Raw genomic sequence first — 25,267 nt, forward strand, 5'->3', positions numbered from 1 at the left:
GCCCCGGAAGGCGCAGGCGTCACTTCCGCGGGGGCCGCCATCTTGTCGGCAGTCGGCGGAGGCAGCGCCCGGCCCGTCCCGTCGCGGCCGCCCCGCAGGCCCCGCGCCGCCGCCATGGCCAACAACAGCCCCGCCGTGGGCGCCGGCAACTGCCAGGGGCAGCAGGCGGCCCAGCACCAGCCCGGCGCCGTGCCCCCGGGCCAGCAGCAGCTGCAGAGCGGCGCCCCGAAGCCGGCGGCCTCCGGCAAGCAGGGCAACGTGCTGCCGCTGTGGGGCAACGAGAAGACCATGAACCTCAACCCCATGATCCTCACCAACATCCTCTCGTCGCCCTACTTCAAGGTGCAGCTCTACGAGCTGAAGACGTACCACGAGGTGGTGGACGAGATCTACTTCAAGGTGAGGGGGCTGCCGCGGGGGGAGGCGTCGGCGGCCCGGGGGGGCCCTCTCGGCGGCCTGCCTCGTCCCCTGCTCCTCGTCCTGCGGCAGGGGGGGCAGCAAGGCGCTTTTGTCGCGGACATGGGGAATCCAGGCTGTTGTCCTCTTGCTCTTCTAAAGGAGCTCTGTTTCCCGTACGAGTTGGGATTGCGGAGTTGTTCTGAAGAGGGCGGCCCCAGTCAGGGCGGAGGGGATGAAATGGCCGTCCGAGGTCTGCTGCCTCAGGCGCCGAGTCGAGAGGGGACCTGATCTCGCAGAAAGTACGGTCATGGTAGTAGGTGGTCTCAACAGGAGCTTGCATGTGGCCTTCTTTCTCAGTTAGATCAGGAATTCCCCACTAGCTCTGTTTCCAATCAAACCCGACTTCTTTACAGCGTTGCTCTTGGCATTAGGGTGGATGTGCTGGGAAAATAACCATCAGTGCACCCCTGTCTCAGTTCTTGTTTTGTTACCAGGATTGAATCAGTTTTGCAGCGAGGCTTCCATCAAGCCGCTCTCCCAGGTAGAGGTATGCATAATTAATGCTCATCAACACAGCCTCATTTTTGTTCTGATAATGAGAGCAAAACTTAAATAATTCAGGTTGCTGTCTTCAGTCAGCTGTATGTAGGATATTATGGGGATTTTCTTTGAGGTATGTTGATTCTGCTCAGTAATGTTACTGTGTCTCTAAACAGATTTCAGTTCTTTGAAAGAAAAAAAGGTATCCATTTAACCAAGGCAAGTCAAGTCACCATAATTGTGAAAAATAACTCCTTGGAAGTGTTTTGAGATTTTTGACATTGTTTGCACGCACTTATGAAGACAGTATATTTTTCCTCAGAATGACAACATACCTCTGATTGGACTTTGGCACTTTGAGTAGACTACTTAATTTTTTTTTAGTACTTTGAGTAACAGATTATAGAGGAAGCTTGTTAGTTAACTTAGCACTTGCTGCATATGAGATAAAAAATATATTTGTTCTGTTGGAATGTAAAACAGCAAAGTTTATTTTTGCAAATGAGGTCAAGAGCTCAAAATTGGTTTAAGACATTTGGAGAAAATTTGAGAACATAACATTTGTTACATGGATCTTTTCAGATGAAGTCAAAAACACTTGATGTGATCCACCTTCTTTATATTGGTAGGGCTCAACTGCAATAGTTCAGCTAGTTCTACTTGCTTGTCCTAGTGTTTCATTCCCTAAGTGGCTTCATCTTAAATTGGAGAAGAATTTGGATATATCATTAAATATTAATATATTAATCCCTTATAAATAAGATTTACTGAACGTGATAGTTATTTGACTCAAAAGTGCATGCTGAAGAGAACACTCAGACCCTGACTTACTCATACATAGTAGACGTAAGGGAGAAAATGGCCCGATGGTTTAAGGTACTTAACTGATACTCAGAAGACTTCAGTTCTGCTTATATTTTCAGGTTCCTGAATCATGTTGAATAACTGATGGTCTCTCCCTTTTTTCTTCCTGTTTTTTTCTCCTTTTTTAATGAGCACAATATCCACTGTAGCACAAGTATTTTTAGGTGTATTTGTTTTAGGAACCAGAATAAATGGCTCACTTTATAAAAAAAAAAAATAAAAATAAAAATCAAACGTTGGGTGCTGGAGACGTAGGAAAAGAAGTTCAAAATCAACACAGACAGCTAGTGGTAGGATCCATTATTGAAAATACAGATTCTTTGTAGATACTTAAATTAATTCACATGTAGTTCCAGTTTTCTGTTTATCTGTTTTAGTTCTGTATCTGCAAAATGGGTGACTTCTTTCGTTATTCCTGATCTTATATCTTTGTGCTCTTCCTCAGCTTCATTTAATCTGTGTACTTCCAACAAGTTGAGCACATGCAGTAGTCTTTGAGGGATCAAGACTTGTGTAATCAAAACGTAACTGTAATTTAAGAAGGAAAAATCGGGAACTACTATTGTGATAGTGTCACACTTAATCCTTTTACAGGATATGGAAAGTACTTTTTAGTTTGAGGCAAAACCAAGTAATTTGAAGGGTATGCACTATTATTTATGTAGCATCTCTGAACTTCTTACATGATGCTAATAACATGGGAAGTTGTAGATTTCAAATTATGCAGTATTGGCATCTCTCATCTTTCCCATTTGGATAAGACAGCAGCTGTCAAAAACAGTTCAGCTTCCTTTGTCCATTAGTATCTCTAGGATTTCAAGTGATTGTGTGTGTACTTAGCTTTAATTTTTACTGTTAAACAACTGTAATATCTCAACTACAGTGCATCTTGGCCACACGCCTTTATCCCCAGTCTAGCATAACACAACTATATGCTATGCACTTTTTTCCCGGGTTTTAAGTTGTGTTTAGGAAATCTCACTTGTTCATTAACACAGATGTTTCTTCTCTGAATTTCACTATTTCAAACATAGTTTGGGCAGTCTTATGATTCTTAACTTGACTCTTACTGTCATATTTAAGGAATGATGGCTAACTATGTTCTTGCACTCTAAATGCATCTCAAAAGAAGATTTGAATTGGGCAAACTTTATTCCTTATTATATAGGAAGCATTTTACCTAGGATTTTTCATTGCAGTCTTCAGGATCATTATCTACAGGATCATCATTGCAGTCTACAAGGAAAATAACATCAGCCTTTTAGATTAAAACACTATGTTGTAGGCATCTTCATTTTTTTCTAATTGTAGGTAATACTCAGAACAAATTTCTAGTTAAGCTCACTGCATAAATGAGATTTATGAATATGAGACTAGATTTTTGTCACCAGCAGGTATCACTGAACTTGAGACAGTTTAAATAAAGGTCATTTAGTCACCACTGAAAATAATAATGTTTTAGTCATGGAGTATTTGAAACTGGAGTATAGAATAAGACACTTGCTTTGGTAACTTTGTTTTTACTTCATCCATGATTTGGGGGTATCGTTTTTTAATGTAATTTAAAAAGCCAGATGCTCTGCTTTAGTGACAGAGCAGACTTGGTTTTGAGTTTGTCTTCTAACAAGCTATTCAAGATTGATTTAGGAAACCCATTGTCTAAATTAGGTTTGTATAGGCAGCTAAACATTATGGAGGTTATAATTGTCACTTTCTTTCTTTCTTTCTTTTGTTCCCCCCACCCTTTCAGGTTACACATGTTGAACCATGGGAAAAGGGGAGTAGAAAAACAGCAGGCCAGACAGGAATGTGTGGAGGGGTAAGTAGAAGTACGTGCCTTCTTAACTTTTTCTGTGTCTGGTAGAATACATTTCCCAAGCATAGCTGAAACTTCTTGTATGTTGCTTGTTGGCTAAGTCCCTACATGTACAAGGATTTATTACAAAGAGTTGATATATTCCCCTTGCTTCCAGAGGAGCTGAAACTGGAGGCAAGTAGTGTTACTTTTTTCACATAATTCTGTTTGTAGATTTAGAATTTATCCTGTATTAGTTATCATATGTTTGTAGATACCGGATAAAGATTTTGTGGCTTCCTGTGTCGTCACTTAACTTTTTTTTAAAGGTCCGTGGTGTTGGAACTGGAGGAATTGTGTCTACTGCCTTTTGTCTGCTCTACAAATTATTTACACTGAAGCTCACCCGTAAGCAAGTGATGGGCCTTATAACTCATACAGACTCTCCATATATTAGGGCTCTTGGATTTATGTATATTAGGTAAGTGTCAATACAGTCAGCTAATGACAAATTCACTATACAGAAAGCTGCATTAAAGTTTTTGCTTTCTTTTTGTACTTAAAGGTACACACAACCACCTACAGATCTATGGGACTGGTTTGAATCCTTTCTTGATGATGAAGAGGTATGTCGACGAGGGTAATAATTTGTTTTCTTTTGTTTCTTTTTGTATAACTACTTTAGGATTCAAGACTGTTTGATAAGTTTTGCTGTAGTTTGAATGCTGCAAATAATATTATGTTATTGTATTCTTTCATTAAATAATGCAGAAAGCAGATCAGAGCTGGGACCTGGGTCTTTTTGCTTGGATTTCCAAGATGTAATGGAATTTTCAATTGATGAGGATGTTTTTGTGTCAAATACCATGATGCCATGCAAAACAGGTTTATTAAATCAGAATGCGGGCAGTAGGCTGAGTGTGGGTTCTGTACACTTTTTTCAAGACAAAATCATTATATTTAAACAAGGTACAGTAAGTACTGAGTGCTAAATTTCTTTTCTGTTTATTACTGGGACAGGGGGAGTTGGTATTCAGGTGAAGAGTGGAAAGAATGTAGTAGAAACCAACATTCACCTTAGAATAAGATGAAATTACCAAAAAATCTCTCTGGTAATTGCTTTTATCTTTTGGAATAAATGAAGGCAGCATTTCTGGGGAGGAGTAACAGACAACTGCTGTGTTAAGTGACGTTATTAACCTTACTGTCTTTGCTAAGGGGACACTAAAAAGCAACGTGAATTGATAACTTAAAAAATGCAGTAAAGAAGGTGGCATTATTATGCAGTAGGATAGGATAATGCCTTTAGCCCTATTTACTGTTCGGAGAAATGGACAAGGAACTTGTGGATGAGGTTTCAAGGTAGTCAGTCAGCTACGTAGTGTGGCGATTTGTATTTATTTAACAGGTTTAAAATTGCATCCCAGGTTTAGGAATTGGACAGGCAAAACCATTTGCCCTCTTCAGTGTGACAGTAGGCATCTATTTCAAGAAACTTCACATGTAGTTGCAAATGATATCGAAATACTTGCATTAAAATGTGTTAATTATACCTGTATCTGACTGCAATACAGTGTATTTAAACAGCTTCTGTCATGTTAAGTTTCAAAAACCATGTGCAAAGGTGGCAGTTATTTCAGGTAACTTTGTATTACTGTATGTTTATAACAAAATCAAAATAAATTTAAATCTTGATTGCATAGCTGTGATACCCTCCTTCTCCCCTAGGTGGAGCTAGTTATTATGAACTCTTCTCTGCAGTGCTGCGTTAAACTTTAACAGGAAGATTGGTTATCAGGACATACTTGTTTATTGTTGAAAACATCCCATTGGAATGCTGTTTTTTGGAATTAGTGTTTCTTTCCCAGCTGCTTTTGGTAGCATTGCATTATGTAGGAAAAGGTGCTTTGGGGCTGTTTTTCTTAAGTTTCTTACCACTCCTGGTCAAACTTACAGGATGAAGCCAACTTATCTATAAAATTATTTAAACCTACAGGATTCTTTTTTTTCTAGTTCTTAAGTATATGGAAGCAGTTCATCTTTTCTCATGCTGCTGTGAAAAGGAAAAACTTCCCAGGGTTTCTTTCAAAATGCTTCTTATGTTTATTTTGTTTAACTGTACGTACTCTCCAGGTGCTACGTTTAACTCCTTTTTTTCTTCTTTAGATCTCTGCAGCGATTATATTTGGAAATACTGTATATCTGAACACTTAAATGTGTGTGAGTGCAAGCAGTTTTACATTTAGATTTTCTCTTCCTGTTTAGATAACAAATCTCACTTTCCTTGTGTGCTTGCACTATAGGTTTGGGACTGACAATAGCTGACTAACATGTCCTGAGCTGTGAGAGGGCATAGCAAGAAGGCCTTCATGCGGTAATGACCCTTTTCAGAGACAATGGTCATCATGGATTATGCGTTTCCAATTATTTGTTCATTTATTTATTTTTTTACATATTTCTAAATTAGAAACCTCACTGCTTCATGGCAGTTGGTTTGCTATTGCTTCCAATTTTGTTAGGATGCCATTTTGTACTACAGATTTTTCTATGATCATTTTTAGATAGGCAATGATGCATTTCTTAAATGATTTAGGCCACAGGGTTGGGTATGATGGTACGCAGTTGTGCATCCACAAAATGAAGTATTAAATGTAGTTTGAGAGGACTTCTCAACTTTGTGGCATTTATATAAAATACAAGATCACACCATGTAACCAGACTGCGTAAGGGGATTTTGTCTTAATCTCTTCGTTGACAGTCCCTTACCACCCAGATGGCTGCAGGATTAGTGTGTTCCTGCATGCATTTGTATTAAGTCCCAGGCCCTATCTGTAACATACTGTCAAATGCAAAGGGTACAGAGTTTGGAGTTTTCTAAGGAAATGTATTAGAATAAAAGACAAGTAAACTTTCATAATCATGAGACTTCAAGAGGGCAGTAATGTAGCAGCATTTTTTTTGAAAGTCAGTAAAGAATATTTTTGACCATCAGAATATTTCTTGTTTGTATTTTGTAGGACTTGGATGTGAAGGCAGGTGGGGGCTGTGTTATGACCATCGGGGAGATGCTTCGTTCCTTCCTCACTAAGCTGGAATGGTTTTCCACGTTGTTTCCAAGAATTCCTGTGCCAGTCCAGAAAACTATCGACCAACAAATTAAAAGCAGACCCAGAAAAATCAAGAAAGATGGCAAGGAGGGAATGGAAGAAATAGACCGGCATGTAGAACGTAGACGTTCAAGGTCATATGCATGTTATTTTGAAAATTAACGTTGAAATTTCAATATTGAATGACTTACTACCAGAAATGTCTTTTTTTCAATGAGATGAGTTTCAGGGCAGCAGCCCAAACTGTTTATGGATGCTAATGGATAAGATCAGATGATATTATAGTATTTGCGGGATACTTGGTATTTAAGATTAAATATAGGCCGTGTATGTGAAGTACAAAATGGAAAGTAAAGAGGTTCCCCCTGCATTTAAAAGTGTGTGTTTCTTACTGAATATCTTTTTTTTAAAGGTCTCCAAGGCGATCCATCAGTCCCAGGAGGTCTCCCAGAAGATCCAGAAGCAGAAGTCATCATCGGGAACCACATGGATCATCTAGCTTTGACAGAGAACTAGAAAGAGAGAGAGAACGGCAGAGATTAGAACGTGAAGCAAAGGAGAGAGAAAAAGAAAGGCGGAGATCTCGAAGTACTGATCGCACACTAGAACGGAGACGAAGCAGAAGCAGAGAACGGTACAGAAGCCGTAGTCGGAGTCGTGACAGGAAAGGAGATAGACGAGACAGGGACAGGGAACGAGAGAAAGAAAATGAACGCAGCCGGAAAAAAGAGAGAGATTATGACAAGGAGAGAGGTAGCGAGAGGGAAAAAGATAGCGATCGGTCTAGGGAAAGATCAAAAGAAAGGAGAAGTAAGGGTGATATAGAAGAGAGAAGACACAAGGATGACAAAGATGACAAGAAACACCGGGATGATAAGAGGGATTCCAAAAAAGAGAGAAAACATAGTAGAAGTCGAAGCCGGGAAAGAAAGCATAGGAGTAGAAGTCGAAGTAAGAATACAGGTAAGCGCAGCAGAAGCAGGAGCAAAGACAAATCAAGTAAACATAAAAGTGAAAGTAAAGAGAAATCAAATAAACGAAGTAGGAGCAGAAGCAGAGGAAGAACAGATAGTGTCGAGAAGTCCAAAAAACGAGACCACAGTCCCAGTAAAGAAAGATCTAGAAAGCGTAGTAGAAGCAAAGACCGTTCCCACAAACATGATCCCAGTGATAGCAAGGACCATTCGGACAAACACGATCGTCGAAGGAGCCAAAGTACAGAGCGAGAGAGCCAAGAAAAGCAACACAAAAACAAAGATGAGACTGTGTGAACTCTTTCAGAAGTGGATCACATTGAATCCTATAAATGTTTGATTAAATCCTGCTTATTTTTTTCTTAAATTTGAGATTGTGCAGTAGTTGATGAGCACTCTTCTCCAACCTCCCTCTAGGCTGCAGATTGTCATTTCCTATTTTGGGTAGGGAAGTGCCTTTGTAAACCCATTCAACACATTGACGGTTTCAAACCATTTGTTTAGTTTAATTCGTAATGCAGAGATTGTTCTTGCATTTTTATTGTTCAGATGTTTCTGAAATGTACAGTCTGTACATATGTCCTGAAAATGTTTTAATTCCTTTGGCATGGTTGCCATGTTGGTTAAATTTGTATGAGGCAATAAACTGCCACTAATTCTACTTGCATTTTGTAGACGTGGAATTATGGTTTGTATCCTGAAGTTAGCATGGCTGTGCTTTACATAATAGTATGGCTGTTTTAGGGATGGATCTTGAATGTGTATTATAGCTGAGATATTTATGTGCATACAACATACATGGAGGGCTGCAGATTTAGAATAATGTTTATGTCCACTGTACCTGCTGTTTTCAAAAGCTTTTAAAATGTATTATGTTGTTGATCACCACTGGTGTTAAACTGAGAGTGGACTTTGAAGGAGATAGTGGTTTTGATGCAAAGATTTTAGATTATGTTGGGGCTTGTTTAGTAATTCTTTAGAAAGGCTACCTCAAGCAGACACTGTAAAGGTTGATGGATGAGTACTGTAGCCATCTATGCATTCTGTTTGGAAAAAAAATCATGTAAGCTTCCAGTTTTTTTAAACAGTTTATCCATTTGTGGTCTTTTAATGTTTTTAATCAGCAGCTGCACTCTGTCATTTATGGTAATCTTGGGCTAATAAAGGCATTTAAGATGGGAAGAGGGAGGTAGGAGGAAGATCATTACAAAAGATTTCAGTTTCAAGCTTCCAAAGCATTTTTCTAAGTGTAAACATTTAAAATAAGAATTACCTGATAGCGTCCTTTTTTAAGTCATATTTTCTACAAATAGGAAGATTGCAGTTTGTGCTGAACGTTTCATCTGGCAGATTTTTTTAAACAGTTTGTTAAAAGCAAAAACCAAAATGCATTATAGGGAAAAACAAAATCCATTTCATTAAAGTCCAGGTTTATTTGATAGATTATTCTGACTTGTATACTAAGTGAGGAGAACCATCTGGAATAAACTCTCAATTAATTCCTTTGTATTGGGTCTCAGCTTTTCCCTGCATGCTTATTGCCAGTTGAGAAGTGTTTGTGTTCCTCCATCTTTCATTTTAAACCAAGTGACACTTTATGAATACGGCCTCTTATGTAATAGGTACCTTATGTAGAATATGTAACTAACAAAGAAATGGAGTAGCCCAGGAAATGGGAAGAATGTGCAGGTGACTTAAGTTATGGTTCTGAAGTGACATGAAGGTAGGAATAAATTGATGTTTATGCCTTTTTTGCTTCTGTCTGATGCAGGTCATCTAGGTATAATATATTGAAATATTAATGTTTCTTTAGACCATTTTCCTGAGTATTCACTAACTTAATATCTATCTTACATCCTACTGTAGTAAAACAATTCTTATGTTGTCACTAATCCTCCACGAGGAGAAAAAACGACAAAAAGTGCTTGATTTCTAATAATACCATTCATTCTGTAGGAGTTAAGGAAGCAAAAATAACAAACTCAATTTTTTCTTCCTCTCTGCACTTAGTGCTTTGCAAGGAGTTAGTCTTTGTTTTGTCACCATGATCAGCAGTATGAGAAATGTCAATAATGAGGTTGTTCAGGTGGCGTTATGTTTTTATCTGAATTGAAAATCTGAGCTTGAAACTAAGTGTATCCTTCAACAAGTTATTTCTTTGCAGTGTTCAAACTTGCGTTTAGTGGCAGAGGAGGAAAGCTATGTTGGCCATTCAAGAAATACCTTGACTAGTAGATGATTAGAACTAACTTTGCAGTCCACCAGAAGAGTCTGGAAGGATTTCTTCAAAACAATTAGGACAGCTTTGATGTGTATGGAACACCTTATTTGCCACTGGAGGGCTCGTAAGCTTTTAACCTTCAGCCTATGAGTTTCTGAAATAAGTATATTCTCTGGCAGAGCAGCTGTAAGGCAAGTGTTCATCATACCAGGGAAAATTAATTACTGATTTCCAGTTATGTCTTGAGTGCTTCTCTTTTTCCATTGCTGGGAGTTACGGTGAAGGATTGGTTTATTTGCAGACAAAATCCAGATACATGAGAAACTATTTCCTTAAAGTGGATAGAGCTGTCTCACTATAATAACAATAGTGAACGCTTTGATACAGCTTGTGCGAAGGCCAGCCCATGCTAGTGTTTCTTACAAATGCAATAATTTTGAGGACTTGGACTTTTTGACTCTTGGACTTGATTTGATCCGTATAGTGTACTTGAGCTAGCAATGTAGTGGATAGCATGATATTTGTGACTGACCAAAATGCGTGAAAATCATTTAAACCAAGACACCTGTCTTAAGTTATTGGGATTTAGTATCTTAGAGCTCTTGGGTTTGGGTACAGGGACTCTTAATTCCTTTTTGTCTTTCTGATGACATTTTGTGTGACTGTCCTTGAAACCTGAAGGAACAGATCCAAACAACTTCCGCAACAGCTCTGATCAGAAACAGTAAGATCTGTGGAGTGCTGATAGGTCTGATGTGGTGGCTAGCAGTACAAGCTGCAGCGCGCATTTGTCTCCTGGTTGTTGGAGAAAGTTCTGTAAAACTTTATCAGAGGTGTTGTGACAGTTCTCCTAGGAGGCATGGTCACAGAGCTTCTTTCTGACAAGAGCCTGTTCAATTACTCTGTTTTGAGGTTAAAGGTGCAACAAGTTTAGCACTGTGAATTTGAAGTTGCCACGTTTTGCCATGTGTCCATAGTGTTTGAACATATTGACACAGCTATGTGGTTATTCCTCTTGAAGCCTAATCTGTCATGGAAATTTCCTGTAGCTCCAAAGGTAAGTACTTATCTGGACTAATAATACTAATTTAAGAAATACGCTTCTACTTAATTATTTTTCTTTCCTTTTGAAGATATTACCTAATTAGCTGAACATCATTGCAGACATTAAGAGGAAGCAAATTGGCATTCTTTAAGTAAGGATGAAGGCTTTGTGACCCTAACGATTTATATCTATTGCCACATAACTATGCAGGGAAAGGGTGTAAATAAAAAATTACTTGTGCATATCTGACTTCTGAACACGTTAGGAATGGTATTTTGATTGTCTCTATATTGGAAAAAGTAATCTGAACGGCAGGGCTATACATCAGATTGCATTTTGTGGGAGTACTTGTGTTCATCTGTCTTTATATGTTGGTGAAATATTACTGAGCTTGTAGTTTTAGTATTTAAAGCTGAATATCACTGTAGACTCATAATAAAAACAGCATACAAAGCATCAGGAAATCTTAAGGGGAAGACTTCCACTGACTGCTACATGCTTGAGCACTTCCTTGATGGCTGCAAGTGCATGTTAGAGAACAAAAGTATCAGAATTCTTTACATGAAAGGAGGAAAGCTGTGGTCTAAATTTAAGATGATTCCAAAAGAAACTTACTGCCTTAGACTTCTGAAAATCCAGACGCTTATCAAATACTGTTGCAAAATGTAAGTTTTTATAACAGGAAAACTGTGAACAAAATAAACAAATTTAAACTGTTAAATAACGCAGGGCAATTTTAGGCCTTCTTTTCTGAAGAATGACTTGATTGACAGTCAATGCAAATCATTTTCTAAGAAGCAGTGTGATTTCTTGTGACATCTACACTCAAGAGTCAGATTCCTATGAGATGGTTTCATGTAAGAGAGCAGAAGCTGTGACTGAGCCAGTACAACTGTGTTCTGCAAAGAAAGGAAACTTTTCACAACGCATGGCATTTATAACCTGAAAAGTGTTCCAAACAAATCTCTTGACTTTGGTAACCTTATTTCCATAATTTTCTGAAGACTGTTTTTGTAAAATATCTTTTAATAATTTTATGTATAACTGGAACTCTTGAACATGTTTTATCATATTTGCTACGTTGGCTGAAAAAGTAACCACAGTGGAGTATGAAAAAAGTTCTGCCTTAAAAAAAAAAAGCTAACAATGTTAGTAATAAATGGCATTTGTTAGTTAGCTACAAAGCAGAAAATGGATTGAAGAGGTTGTTGTTTACCCTCATGAGTCACCTCAAAATTGCAAAGAGGAAACTTACTCTTTTAATTAAAGTTAAATAGCATACTTAGATTGCCTCAAAATAGTTCTGAGAGCACCTAAACTGTTGCTTTTTTTTAAATGAGTTAAGTTTTACTCTTTCTTTTGGCCTTCACTACTTCAGTGGTATATTAGGTCTAAAATGCACTTAGTAACCATTTTGGAACAGCTTTTACAACTGATTGCTTTACAGGGAAAGTTACAGTTCAAGGTAACCAATATCTCTATCTACATTCAACTGCATTTAAAAAATGATCTCATCATTTAGGGCTGAAATTCAGTGTTCTGGATTAGATTTCAGGTAGAGCTAGCTGTTCAGTTTCCCTCCTCCCTGTCTTCAGCTGTGACTGTTGCAATTAAGCATAGATGTCATCTTTCCAGCTTCAGGGAAAGAGCAATAGGGAGGATGGTGTTAGCAACATCCTTAATATCCAAGATACCTCTTGGAGAGCAGCAGAGAGGAAGTTAACCTTGGGGAAGAAAAAAGCCAGCAGTGACTTCTCACCATCCTTTTGAGAACATCCTTGAGACAAGGACAGTAACTTGCCCAGAAAATGAGTACTTTGTGGAAGATTGAGTAGTTTTAGATGGGAGAAAGACATGGCAATTGAGTACTGGAGAGTAGCTTGATCTATTTGTCTTTGGTGGAGGGTTCCTCTGATGGGGTATTATAAAATCAGTAGAAAAGGCTTAAGGAAGCGAAAGATGGGTTACTGGAGGAGAGGACAAATGAGTGTTGATAGTAGGAGGGGTAAACATGATGGATTTTAACAAATAACTTTGATAGAATTAGTGAAGTTTATCCCTTCAATCCCAAAGATTTAAGCAGCTGAAAAAAAGCAAACAACATCCTAATCTTAGGACTCTTTGAACTTACCTCCCTGTCTGAACCAGAATTTCCATCTAGACATGTTCTGCATTGTTCTTTCCTCTATAAATCACTGTAACAGAATTCAGAAATTAAGATCATTTCAATTAGAGTAAAGCAACTGTCGAGGGAAGAGCTTTTGAAACTGTTTTCGGCATTTTGCGTAGAGAAATGAAGCACAAGACTACTCTGAAACACTTGCAAAATAAGGTAGAATAGATTCAGTTAAGTCATAGCCAGAGTAGTGACCTAGTTTGATCTATAATTGGATATGGCTGTGCTACAAAAGCCTGCCTTTTGTTATGTACTATTAGATAAACAGTAAATGTCATGTGACAGGGTAAAATGGCATGATGCTATAAAGGCAATAATGTAGGTAACAATTTTTTAAATAATGCATTATAAGACAGGGGTGAGACAACCCTGCATAACACTAAGCCTTAACTATCTAATATAACTTATTTGCAACTTATTTGGGGTCACAGTGTTAATAAGCTTTACAAACATCATGAATTTGGAATGAATGTGCTATGTGTTCTTACCCATTCCAACAGAGCTTCCAGAACACGTTACTGAAATGATATGAAAGTGGTATGGATGTTAGATACCAGGTTGTAAACTGGAAAACAGTAGGCTGTAGAATGTAGTCCATGTTATTCAACGGTGCGTTTTCATCAGATAACTGTAGTTATAATAGTTTAAACTTATGTCCTGGGAAAGGAATCCCAAGGAAATTACTACAACTATTACTACTACAATTTTGATGTATAATACCTCCTATCCCCTTAGGAGTGGTTCATGAAAGTTCTTGATTTGTTTCTTTTTTTCTCCACAAACAAAAACAGTATAAAACAAATCAATTAAAATCCTCATTTACTTGCTTCTGTAGTCTAACCACTACTCTCCCAGCTGAAACTTAACTTCTCTGCGTTCACTATGCAGAGAAATGATCCAGTTGAGAGGCATCTGTGTAGATAAGTGCTAGTGATCCTTATGCAAGAAATACATTGAAACAAACTTTTTTTGCATTAATCCCAAAATGCTCCTCTGAAGCTCCAGTCACAGATACTGCACGATAGCACCCATAAAGGTTACTCTGGAGTCAACAATAGAATAGAAAAGTTCTGGTTTGTGCTGTCTTTACTCACATAACTTCTGATTACATTTCAACAATCTAGCATGTATTGACAAAAATATATTGTTCAATTAATTTAAATTTTACCTGAATATATTTTCTTAGGACAAAATGTAAGCTTTGGCTCCTTATCGGTAACTGGAGATACTACCGCTGTGTAGACATCCCCACAAGGTATCTCAGTGATATCACAGTAATTTCGCCCAGAGCTAGGAGTACAGGTGAAATTGCCTTTTGAACCACGTAAATCAGCATTGTAGCTCTTGGTTTCTGCAGAAGCTCGCCAGTACACCCGGATACCGTTACTGCTAATTCTGTATAGCTTCACTCCAGAAGGACAGCAAGCACCTAATAAGACATTCAATATATCAATAACCTTATTTGTAAACCCACAATATGTTATAGTGCATTTATACCACGTGACATTACTACTACACTAAATACCAGCATTTCAATGAGTAGTTAGCATTTAGCAGAAAGCCAGAATAATATCGAATAGGGAAGAAAATGTTCTATCAGACTCATATTATAGAGCGGGAATTCGGTACTTGTTCAATACACTGGAATATTGTTGCTCTTGCCTGTCTCATGGAGGCTCCAGGGCTACCTAGAAAGGCAAGGATCCTTTTGTGGACTCCAGATTTTAATTATGCTGTAGCATAATTAAATATTTGGTTCTGGAACATTGTTATTAAAACTTCTTTATATAGCCCCTGATAACAGTTATAAGAGCAGGGGTTGAATGATATGTAAAATTAATCCCAAGTGCATTTATGTAAAAGAGGGAACTGCAAGTGTATTAACTATTTGTTGAATTTCAGCTTCACCATTTGTATGAGAGGAACGCTATACCAAGTTTTATATTAGGTCTTCCAATTGCTTTTTTTATTTACATACTGGAAGAGTATCCTTGATACGTGCAACTGGATGTCAAACCAGTTTCACTGATTGCTCTCAGTGATACTGTATAGTTGGTGCCACACGTGATGCATCCCAGGAGACAGTAGTTTAGAGGAGTGTGACACTTTGCCCATCCTTTTGAAGACTCCAGCATTGTTACATATGTCTGAGCACCCATCCCAGCAGACCAGCTGATGTTTGTTACAGACTGTGTCACTTGAGTCAGTGTCAGGTCGTTAGGGCAACAAGGAGCTTAAAAAGAAAAAAAAAAAATTTCTGCTTTTTACCTGTAGAACTGAAATAATTCTGAGGCATTGCTACTACAGTATTACATGTTGAAGAGTGAAGGAATGAAAGCTTGCATACTTTTCAGGCAAATATTAGCATAGTGAAAAACAGTCTCAGGCTGTACCTATAGTTTGTTTAAGCAGGGTCTGTCTTTACCCGTCAAGTCATATGACTCAGTCTAGCTCTGTCTCTGTTTAAATTTTCCTTCTCTACAAAATAAAATGACTGTTAACAGACAAACTGCCTGCTAAAAATTGACACTGGCCTACATTTATCCCACAACTATGCCTGGGAATTATCTGGGCAAACAATATAGGACAAAACCGTGCTAACAAATTAATAGCAGGAAGGGTGGTAAGATGTGCTTTAATCTGTTCTTCAGACTGTTTCATTTGTTGGGGTGGACACCACCTTATTACCTCTCCTGGCAATGTTAGAAAACAAAATGTTGACAAGGAATTTATGCAATATATTAGTGGATGATATTACTATAGTTGTTAGCTGTGACAAATGATAACTGATTGCACTCACGTTTCTCAGTATCAGTTAAGTGCCTTTCTCTCTCTCACACACACAAACACGTTTAAGCAGAAGACATCCAGCAACAGAAAATATAATTTACATATGTGGTAATTAAAAAAAGTCAAAATATAAACAGAGTAGAAATATTTTAATGTCAAGATGCTAAATATTTTACAATTCCCACCTACCTGTCTCTAAAGGAACACTGTAGCTGGGTAAGCTCTGTCCAACCTGTGACCTTGCTATAGCACTAACAGAGAAAGCAGATCCACAGGGAAGATTAATTAGGGTACAGGAGTTTCCAGAGCTTGTGCAATGCCAAAGTCCAGCTTCTCCTCGTGCAGTTACGGTATATGTAGCTTCTTCATTGTTAGACTGCCAATGCACAGTGATTACAGAAAGAGCCTCCTTTGAGATATTTTTAATTTCAGGACTGCAGGGAGCTGAAAAGTTTCATATTAACAGTTATTAAACACTGTTTATGCATACTAAATCAATTACACGTGAAAATTACCTTCCAGTGAGAACTGACAAACTACTTTGGAAAAGTATATAATCCTTAAAGAGTTACTTCTGGTAAGAATTTAGAACTTGTGAGAGAAATAGCAATGTAAGTATTTTGCATAGAAAAAGAGAGATGAATTGTAAATCTGAGTTTCAAAAACTTGGAGCATTGAATAGCTTTCAGTCCAACCCCTTTTAAGGTCCCCAATTACAATATATTTTTAAATATTTCCAGTAGGCTTTTTCATTTGGGTTAGTTACAGTAACTTAGCACTCCCTCTATTAATTCTTTTCATCCATTAATCATTGTAGCCTAATTATTTCTAAAGGAAAATAAGAAAGATCATAATACCTGTTGCCACGTATTTAGATGTGCATGATGTGTTGCTGCCCCTGGCCTCGCTGAATGAGTAAACAGTGATGTTGTAGAGGGTGTTGCAGCGCAGAGCAGACAAGGTGCAGGCCGTGGCAGTGTCGTTGCAGAGCACAGCACTGCTCCCCTCAGCAGCTTTTGTCTCGTACAGTTCAGCACCGCGGACAGGAGCCCAGGTCACCTCCACGGTGTCACTCGCCACCAGCACAGCATGGAAGTCACTGGGGCAGCAAGGTGCTGGGAGAGGCAAGAAAGAGGTGGAAACTTCAGCAGGAACAGTGACTGGGCATTAAACTGAACAGTGTTTTGTCATTTACCTCTGTGCTTCATATCTTAAATCTCCAGAAGTGTTTTATTTTGTGCAAACTGAATTCCAGACTTACTTTTTGAATTATTTCCATATCCCTCCTTTAATAGAGGGCGTTCTAATGTAACACACAGTATTTATATATACATACAATTATATATGTCCTTGATTTAAAATTCCAAGTAACTCTAGTAACATTAAAGTAACTTCAAGTAACATTAAAATTCTAAGTAACTCTAACAATGTTCTTCACATTTAACTGGTTATTTTTAGTTTTCCAAATACGAAAACCATCTCTAAAGAAGTTTAACGCTTTTGTACATCCTTCTCAAGGCAACAGAAAAAAATCCAGGACTCGAATTCAAATGTCATCCCAGGACTGTGTGTTATTCATACGTTCCTGTCTAATGTTTGTAGAAGGTAAAGCTATCTTCAAGTTTGTAAGTATGTTGCATTTGACTAGTTAAGTTAAAATCAACTGCAAGGTGAAGTGGTTATTTTTCTCTGCCAACTTCTGTGTGTTTTGTCCCCAAATTGAATAAAAATAGTTCAAGTCATTATCTTCCAAAAAACAAAAACAAACAAAAAAGACCAGTCAGCTCTATCATAAATACAGTTAACGGATCCAAAATGAATTTGCAAGAATACATTAATACTTACCAGTGGTGTAACTGAATACATCGCCTAAAGGACTCTGCCCTGCCTTGTTGTATGCAAAGACACTAATGAAGTAGGTGAAACCGCAGTCTGATTGGAAATGGCATTGAGTATGTGAGGTGTTGCAGTGTACTTCCAAGCCATCATCACTCTTCACAAAAACCACATAATAATGGCCAAAACTGACACTGGACCATGACACCAACAAGTTGCCAGGTTCATCCTCTTCAATTGATATATTTCCTGGTGCACAAGGGACTGAAAAAAATAAAAATAAAAAGAAAGAAAAAGAATTTTATCAGAATATTTTTAAGTTATACTTTATGGAAAAAAAAAGTAAAATCGGGAATAGAGGAATATACAGAATTATTATACTCAGCTTGGACATTTAGCATTGTCTTGATCAAAAAGAGCAACTCATACCTCTTTACAGAGGATGCTACTTACATTTACATGAAAAGTAGTATGATTTTTACAGAACAAAACAGATCTTACCTTCATCCTTTACATAATAGAGACCTGCTTAAGGAGCCCCCATGAAGAAAAAGAGACACTAGTCAGTATTTGAAAAGGAATTGGCACATTCTGTGCTCACGAATAGCAGTTTTGGATGAAAACGAGAGTAATATCTTGAATAGCTGTTGATATCTAGAAACCTTTATGTGAAAACACTTTATATACTGGTATGAAACTCACTGACTCTGTCTGACTTAGAAGAGTCTTTTGCTCAGGTTTCGTTTCTGGTGTCACACCAAAATTTCACAATAAACTTCTAACTCCATGTTTGTTTGTTTGTTTGTTTGTTTCCTCAAATAACATTTTTCTTTCCTCTCCTGGTTCAAAAAGTATAGCTTGCTGCTACTAGAACATAAATGATCTAATTGAAGCAACGTTGGTTGAGAAGATTACATCCCACAGCTTAAAAGTGTCTCTTGCTAAAGGCTTTCATCCCATTAGAACTACTTCTGAGTTGCTCACACGGGTGATCTCTAACTGATACAGTGAGAGGTCAGAATGAGACAAGTAACATTAAATAAATCAGCAAATAAAGTTCTGTCCTTAAGGTAGCACATAACAAAAATGGTTTAGGTCTTGCTTACTTGAGCCATTCATCTAACAGATCAGGAAGCATAAATCTGTGACATGGCAGTGGTGCTAAGTAGCTGAGACCAGCAATCTTTTTTACTGACAAAGCTGCAACCTGCAAACAGCCTGTGACTATCTGAATTCAGTTTCATGGCACCATTTAGCTGGGAGTGGTTATTTGTTAACCTGCTTTCTAAGTTGCAACTAAATCTAGCCTAGAGCAGTTCTCAGCCTAAGGCCAGTCCTCCATGCTCTTTCCTCACAGACTTCTCCTGATCTATTTGGAACAGATCTGCTATTCCTTAGATTAGTTTTACACTCAGAAAATTGACTTTAGAACAAGTACTTCTGGTAGGAGGAAAATGCAGGCTTATTGTTTCAGCTAACAATATATACACTGATGTAAGTTTCTCGCAGAAATATGAAGAAAATTTAGGCTATTATCCCCTTAGTACAAATGTATATGGTATAGTTCATGTGCAAAGTTCAGAAGCAGAAACAACTATTTGAGAATCAGGAATTGTACTGGACTAGCACTTGAAGTTAAAGAAATGTATGTTAAAATGCCATAAGCTATGTAAGAATCAATGATTCACATACTAGTTTTTAAGCTTACTGCATCAGTAGGTTTACTGGATCCAGCATCATTATGTGCTGTGACAGAAACAGAATATTCAGATCCACACTGGAGTGACGGTACCACGCAGGAGGCAGACGATGTGTTACACTTCAGTTTCAGGAGCCCACTGGAGGCCGTCACACTGTAAGTTAGAGCTCCTTCTGCTGGCATCCAAGAAACAACAGCTCTTAAAGCACCGCTATTGAAAACTACTTGAACATCCACTGGTGCCTGAGGACCTATGGTATATCAATTGGGAATAATTGTAAGTACAACTTTGCGTATGGCCTACAGACATGAAGTTTTTCAGAACTTGCAAATGAAGTACAATTTTTTGTGGTGCACACCTCACCCTTGTTAATATTAAAGTTGCAACATAATTTTCTAAATAAATGATTCTATTTGTACGCTGACATAAAGCTTTCTGTTGAAATTCCTTGCCTTATTTGAACACTTGCTGTTCGCAGTTAGAAAAATCCCCCAAACAGTTTAAGCTTGTGTAATCCTTACCCAGGCCTGTAAATCTTCAGTGGTAGTTAATGGCATGTTTGCCTCAGTAATACTCATTAGACATAGCCACACCATCTGGTTTCCATGAAGTTTGAGATGGGCTAAGATTTACACGATATGAAAATCTACCCAATGTATCTTTGAAAAACATAACACAATCATACACACACAAACACTTCTTGGTATACCTTTTTTTTTTTAATGCTTACTTAGTTTTAGAAAATAAAATTTCTTACTTGTTCTTTGGTTGTACGTGAAATCATCTCCAGGAAGCCCATTGGCATTCCAGGCATATGCCTTGATAGTATAGAGAGTTCCTGGATCTAAATTTGTAAATACGAAGAAAGTATTGGTGGTGTTCTGCTTCAGCATTCTGCCCAAACCATCCGATCTCATCAGGGACACAGAGAATCCAGCTGCCATATACACAGCTTTCCAGCTCACTGCAATGGAGTCACAGCTCGGGGAACTAACAGACAGAACTGGAGCAGCCAGGACTGTTGAGAAAGAACATCAATTTAGCTTTCAGTTAGCTAGTAATACAGTTTAGAAGGTCCAAATTACAGATGAATACACAGAATACAAAATCAACAAATTATTAAAACAATAACAACAACAAAAAGACAAATTAGTGCAAGATTGACAGAGTAAATCAGGAAACTGATTTAGTAGATCCATTACGTAACAGGTTTTGTAAAGTGAAAGAAACTCTCATACAATGCATGAAAGCAGAGGGTGCAGAAGAATGAAAACCACTAAGATACTGTATTTCCCATCACCTAAGTTTTGCACTGTCTTATTATTTTGTACTTTGTTTTTTCATGTATTCTATTCCCTCAGGATGTGCCTTTTGTTAAAATAAAATCGGTATATTCATACAGACTATTAAAACTTCTTTACTAAACATTTAACTTAATGTCACAAAGCAAACCACCAAGTCAGACTCACGTCCTGCTCATTAAGTCAGACAGTCAAATTCTAGTCCTCAAAAACTGCAAGGAGAGTATGCTCAATACAATATAAAACACAAAATTATGATAAGTTGTACTGGTACTTTTCTGGGCTACACTGTTTCTTTTTTGTTCCGTATATATAAAAAATATATATTTAAGTTATACTATATATATATATTTAAGCTAGGATGCTTCCATGAGTGCTTTATAGTATAATATTAAAGAATTTGAAATAAAAATAAAGTCCACCTGTTTTTGCTTTTCTGGAAGGTGAAGGCTGGCTTTTTCCTCCTGCATTTATAGATCTGATAGTGATTCTGTATGAGGTGGCAGGTTTCAATCCCATAACTGTACCCGGTGAATTTGTGACTATAGTTTCAGTGCAGGTATCTCCATCTTGTGCAGACAGTAGATAACTAGTAGCTCCAGGCACCGCTCTCCATTCCACTGTGATACTGTTGCTAAGTTTTGAGTAAGCATGATCAATAACAGGTATGTCTGGAGCTAAAACAGAAATAACAATAGATGTGCTGACATTGGGGAACTCAGCCCTCTAAAACAGAGTGCTCTGAACATTGCACAAAGACTGATCAGAACAAATGGTCTACACTTTCTATTAATGTTTTAAATTTATTATTCAATTAAAAAAAGTTAAATAGTACAGTGTATTTACTTTTGTTTCAGGAAATAAAACAGATGTTTTTCAGTGCATGCAGTACAATGACTACTGAAAATTGTAATATTTGGGAACTCTTAGAAGACTCGCTGCTGGTATGACACACATTTGTCTTTCAAGCGTGAAAGACTCTGAATCGATTAGATTGATAGGTACTGTTTGGGAGGATGTGGCTTTCTAGGGTTTTCTTAGTATACAGGTCTGCTTGTCTTTCCCACAGTTTCTCTGGACAACTTTTTCCAGTGTTTGACAACCCTCACAGTATAAAACTGTTTACTCCTCTTCATACGGAATTTGTGTCTGAATTTGTGCCCACTGTCTCTTGTCCTGTTATGGGTGCTACCGAGAAGTCTGGTTCCCTCGTTCTTTCCCATCAAGTAAGTATATACACATTGCTGAGATCCTCCCTGAGCCTTTTCTTCTCAAAGCTGAATGGTCACAACTCTTTCAGCCTCTCCTCATATGAAAGACGCTGCATACCTCAAAGACAAATGATCCTGCACTAGGTCTAAAACAAGTGTAAACGAACATTAACAAAACACGTGTAATTTTCAGGTATTCTAGATCATCTTCAATCTTCCAATGAAAATATTCTAGTACTCTTGAAATCACTATTGAAATGGCCACGTATTTGGGACATCAGTGTGCTCCCTGAGGCAAAATTACTTGTAGCAATGCAGCTAATTTGGGATTTCCGAGATCGCAGAAAATATTAGGCATGGGTATACAACCCTTGAGCATTATCTCTGCACTCTTAGACCCAAGCATTTTCTCATTTAGTTACAGTCATACATCCTCTTTTGCCCCCTCTTAAAAATGGTAACATATATTCTATATCATGATACCTATGGAACATTTGCAGGTGTGTCTTTCTCTGTCTTTGGGCAAATTGTCAGCTACCACACTATGATCTTATTGTTCCTTTTAATAAATTATCTTCATAAGCAACTCATTAAAAAATATGTGCAGGAAACCCTTATGCAAATCTAAGAGAGTTGCTTGCCCAAAGGTCAAGTAGACAATATATAGCATATGATTAATATCAGAAATAAATTATAGACCGTGAGTCATTAACATCCGTTCTCAGATAACTAATCTATCACTAGAGGGGTTTTATATTTATCAGGATAAACACTGCTACTTTTTAATTTTGATGCTTAATTTTTATTGTAACAATTCCTTTTATAATGAACATTCTACTATAAAAATAATGTCTATGTCTAAAAATTATGAGTTAAAAGTATTTTAAAAACAGAATTTCAACAGAATGTTTTCTCAATTACAGTTCAGTGGTGAGATGAAAAAGGAAATTGGTTTATGTAAATTTTTCACTATCCATCAATGACTTTATGCCACAAGTCCTTTTGCAAATGAAACAAAAATATAATTTATCAGCATCAGTACTGAAAAATATATCCAGCTTCACATCTGCACTTGTAATGTGAAGGTGGATGATTTGGAAAGCTGCAATCTGAGCGAGCTGTGTGTGGTAGCTTAGGGAAACATGCATGAAAAAAAGAAGAGCGGCAAATGAGCTAATCATGCTACTACTGAACTTGGTATGAGGACCAACAAAAGGCTTCAACAGGAATGGCAGCTATTCCCTACAGGTACAATAAACACCAGGGATGAAATTCCAGTGCTACAGAGGTCAATGGAAATCATATTTCATGTAGGTTCTCTTACTAACCTGTTGACTGCATAATCTGTGTTTCAGCCAGAATAATTCCATTCTTGTCAATGGCTTCTGCTTGTATAGCATAAACAGTATTGGGAATTAATGAAGTTAGCATGCCTGTAGATGTAACATCACTAAAATGAGCCAGTAAAGAATGGCCTACAGTATTCACAGCTGTAGCTGTGATTCTGTAGGAAAAGGCTCCTGAAACCTTGGGCCATCTGAGATAAATGCTTCTTGATGTCACATCATATATAGACATAGAGAAACCTAAAAAAGAAAGAAAGAAAAAAAACCCACCACAGTCAGAAAAACATTTCAGTTAATCTACCTCTAGCAAGAAAATCAGTAAATCTAACTCTTGCTCTACCAAGGCTCTAACAGTTCAATATACGTAGAAACATGTACTATCACCCTTCTTAGAGAATGAATTGATTCTAAAAGCATTCCTTGCAGTCTTGCATTCCTCATATTTTAAACTAGTTAGCATGCATGCTTAAGGCACTAGGAGCTGTTGGCACAAAATGTGAGATTGTAGGAAGTATAAAATGCTGCAAAATATTAAAAACGTTTAGTGCTTAGGAGATAATACCAATGTCATGGTATAAGCGGCCTGTGAGAATCTTTGTGCGAGTGCCCAACAGAACTGGGTCTCTTCAAAATGAGATTTCAAGTTTATAAATATATCAACATAGACTGTTTTTGAAACTCAATCAAACTTGAAAACATTTTTTTGTTTATGAAACTGTGAAAACTTACAGAATTTATTAGATATCAGAAACTTGTTTGTTCTCTTCGGACCCATTCAAAAATAAGCATGCACAAACAAAATGCCATTTTGAAGATTTACCTGTGCTAGATGAAAAAACCTGAAAAGGAAGATGTAAAAAATTAGAAATACAAAGCGAAATATTTTACTTGGGAAATTAAAAAACTCCTGATAATATTAGTAACAGCTTAAAACATGACACTTTTTAGCACATCCTACTGATGTGATGTATTTGTTCCAATTCTTTAAGCACAGACAGTTTGCGCAACCAGTGAGATATGGTACAGATGTGCAGATTATATTACTTCATTTTCCTCTCTGAATCTGCCTGTTGATTTAGTGTTCACTTGCTGACAGACTTTGAAAGGACCCTAAAACACTATTTTATGTTTGACCCTTATTTTCAAAACCTAGTCAGTCACTTGTAAATATTTGCATAAGGGTAACAGTAACAAAATATGAATGTGGAAGCGGGTGTCAGATAGTCTCTATCAAATAGCTTCTAGCTTTTAGTTTACTTTTACAAAGAGCACAGTATCATTCTAGAAAAATATTTTGAAAGAAAATTAGTTGCACTCACCATTTCTAGGCTGTTGAAAACCAGTCCAAGGAATACTAATGACTGACTTTTTGAACCGCACATCGTGACAGAACTTTGTCCCAGGCTTCACATCTGGATGAGTTCAATCCGATGCCTGTGATGACTGGAAATATTTCACAGCACTGTGGCCACAGGTAGGTTTACTCGCGGGGACGAGGGCGGGCTGCCTTAGGTTAGGCCCCCCTCTGTGACAGGAAATGAGTCCCACACAGAATGGAACTTTTAGGCAGGCAGGTGGTTTTGTTTGTTTGTTTTTTGTTTTTTTCCCTTCAAGATACAGTTTCTGTATTGAATGTACATGATACATGAAGTAATTAAGCTCAACACAAATTAGGAATTTGCTGTTCAGCTCACTGTTGCTATTTTTTATCCACTTACAAGCGCCTTTTTTCTGTCTGGAATTAACCCCTCGTCATATTTTGAGTGGAAAGATGTACCAGCTTTATCGTCCCTCAGCCCTTGTGCTGTGCGAAGAGAAACAGATATTTCCTCAGTTTTTCTGACTCCTTCTGGGATTTTTTAACGACACGGCCTTTGCAACTTCAAGTTAAAACGTCATATCGCTGATTTTACGGGCTCGGAAAGGGGATCTTGTTGTGAACCGACAGGGCTGTGTCGGATT

General features: G+C 37.7%; 2 protein-coding genes across 6 annotated transcripts; one reads left to right on the forward strand and one right to left on the reverse strand.

Annotated features, from left to right (window-relative positions):
- Positions 1-31: 31 nt before the first annotated feature.
- PRPF38B (pre-mRNA processing factor 38B) lies at positions 32-9,188 on the forward strand. The gene is made up of 6 exons (XM_048066899.2): positions 32-399; positions 3,554-3,622; positions 3,928-4,079; positions 4,164-4,224; positions 6,616-6,839; positions 7,118-9,188. Exons 1-6 carry the CDS (start codon positions 115-117, stop codon positions 7,974-7,976), a joined length of 1,650 nt encoding a protein of 549 aa, XP_047922856.1. The 5' UTR covers positions 32-114; the 3' UTR covers positions 7,977-9,188.
- A 2,369-nt stretch (positions 9,189-11,557) lies between these two features.
- On the reverse strand, positions 11,558-24,935 carry FNDC7 (fibronectin type III domain containing 7). Of its 5 annotated transcripts, none has more exons than XM_013190712.3 (14): positions 24,625-24,935; positions 24,126-24,144; positions 23,288-23,545; positions 21,171-21,425; positions 20,205-20,465; positions 19,440-19,697; positions 17,757-18,011; positions 16,769-17,026; positions 16,101-16,355; positions 15,100-15,354; positions 14,290-14,550; positions 13,610-13,639; positions 13,077-13,140; positions 11,558-11,844 (listed from the first exon to the last, which is right to left on the reverse strand). In XM_013190712.3, the coding sequence occupies exons 1-13, from the start codon at positions 24,685-24,687 to the stop codon at positions 13,103-13,105; spliced, it is 2,466 nt and encodes an 821-aa protein (XP_013046166.3). In that variant the 5' UTR covers positions 24,688-24,935; the 3' UTR covers positions 11,558-11,844; positions 13,077-13,102. The 5 variants fall into 5 exon arrangements, 4 of the variants coding, with proteins under 4 accessions (XP_013046166.3, XP_013046169.3, XP_013046171.3 ...); XM_013190715.3 differs by having other exon boundaries at positions 24,035-24,144; XM_013190713.3 differs by having other exon boundaries at positions 11,568-11,632.
- Positions 24,936-25,267: the final 332 nt, after the last annotated feature.

The sequence above is a fragment of the Anser cygnoides genome, chromosome 8, assembly GCF_040182565.1.
Source record: "Anser cygnoides isolate HZ-2024a breed goose chromosome 8, Taihu_goose_T2T_genome, whole genome shotgun sequence".
NCBI lineage: Eukaryota > Metazoa > Chordata > Aves > Anseriformes > Anatidae > Anser > Anser cygnoides.

What these genes read in the sequence shown, in the direction of transcription:
- PRPF38B (XM_048066899.2), top strand. Translation starts at nt 115, where the DNA reads ATGGCCAACAACAGCCCCGCCGTGGGCGCCGGCAACTGCCAGGGGCAG. An exon ending in TGGACGAGATCTACTTCAAG is followed by an intron (nt 400 to 3,553) that starts GTGAGGGGGCTG and finishes CCACCCTTTCAG; the next exon opens with GTTACACATGTTGAACCATG. An exon ending in AGACAGGAATGTGTGGAGGG is followed by an intron (nt 3,623 to 3,927) that starts GTAAGTAGAAGT and finishes TTTTTTTTAAAG; the next exon opens with GTCCGTGGTGTTGGAACTGG.
- FNDC7 (XM_013190712.3), bottom strand. Translation starts at nt 24,687, where the DNA reads ATGTGCGGTTCAAAAAGTCAGTCATTAGTATTCCTTGGACTGGTTTTC. An exon ending in ACAGATTATGCAGTCAACAG is followed by an intron (nt 21,426 to 23,287) that starts GTTAGTAAGAGA and finishes TTTCTGTTTTAG; the next exon opens with CTCCAGACATACCTGTTATT. An exon ending in TTCCAGAAAAGCAAAAACAG is followed by an intron (nt 20,466 to 21,170) that starts GTGGACTTTATT and finishes CTTTCTCAACAG; the next exon opens with TCCTGGCTGCTCCAGTTCTG.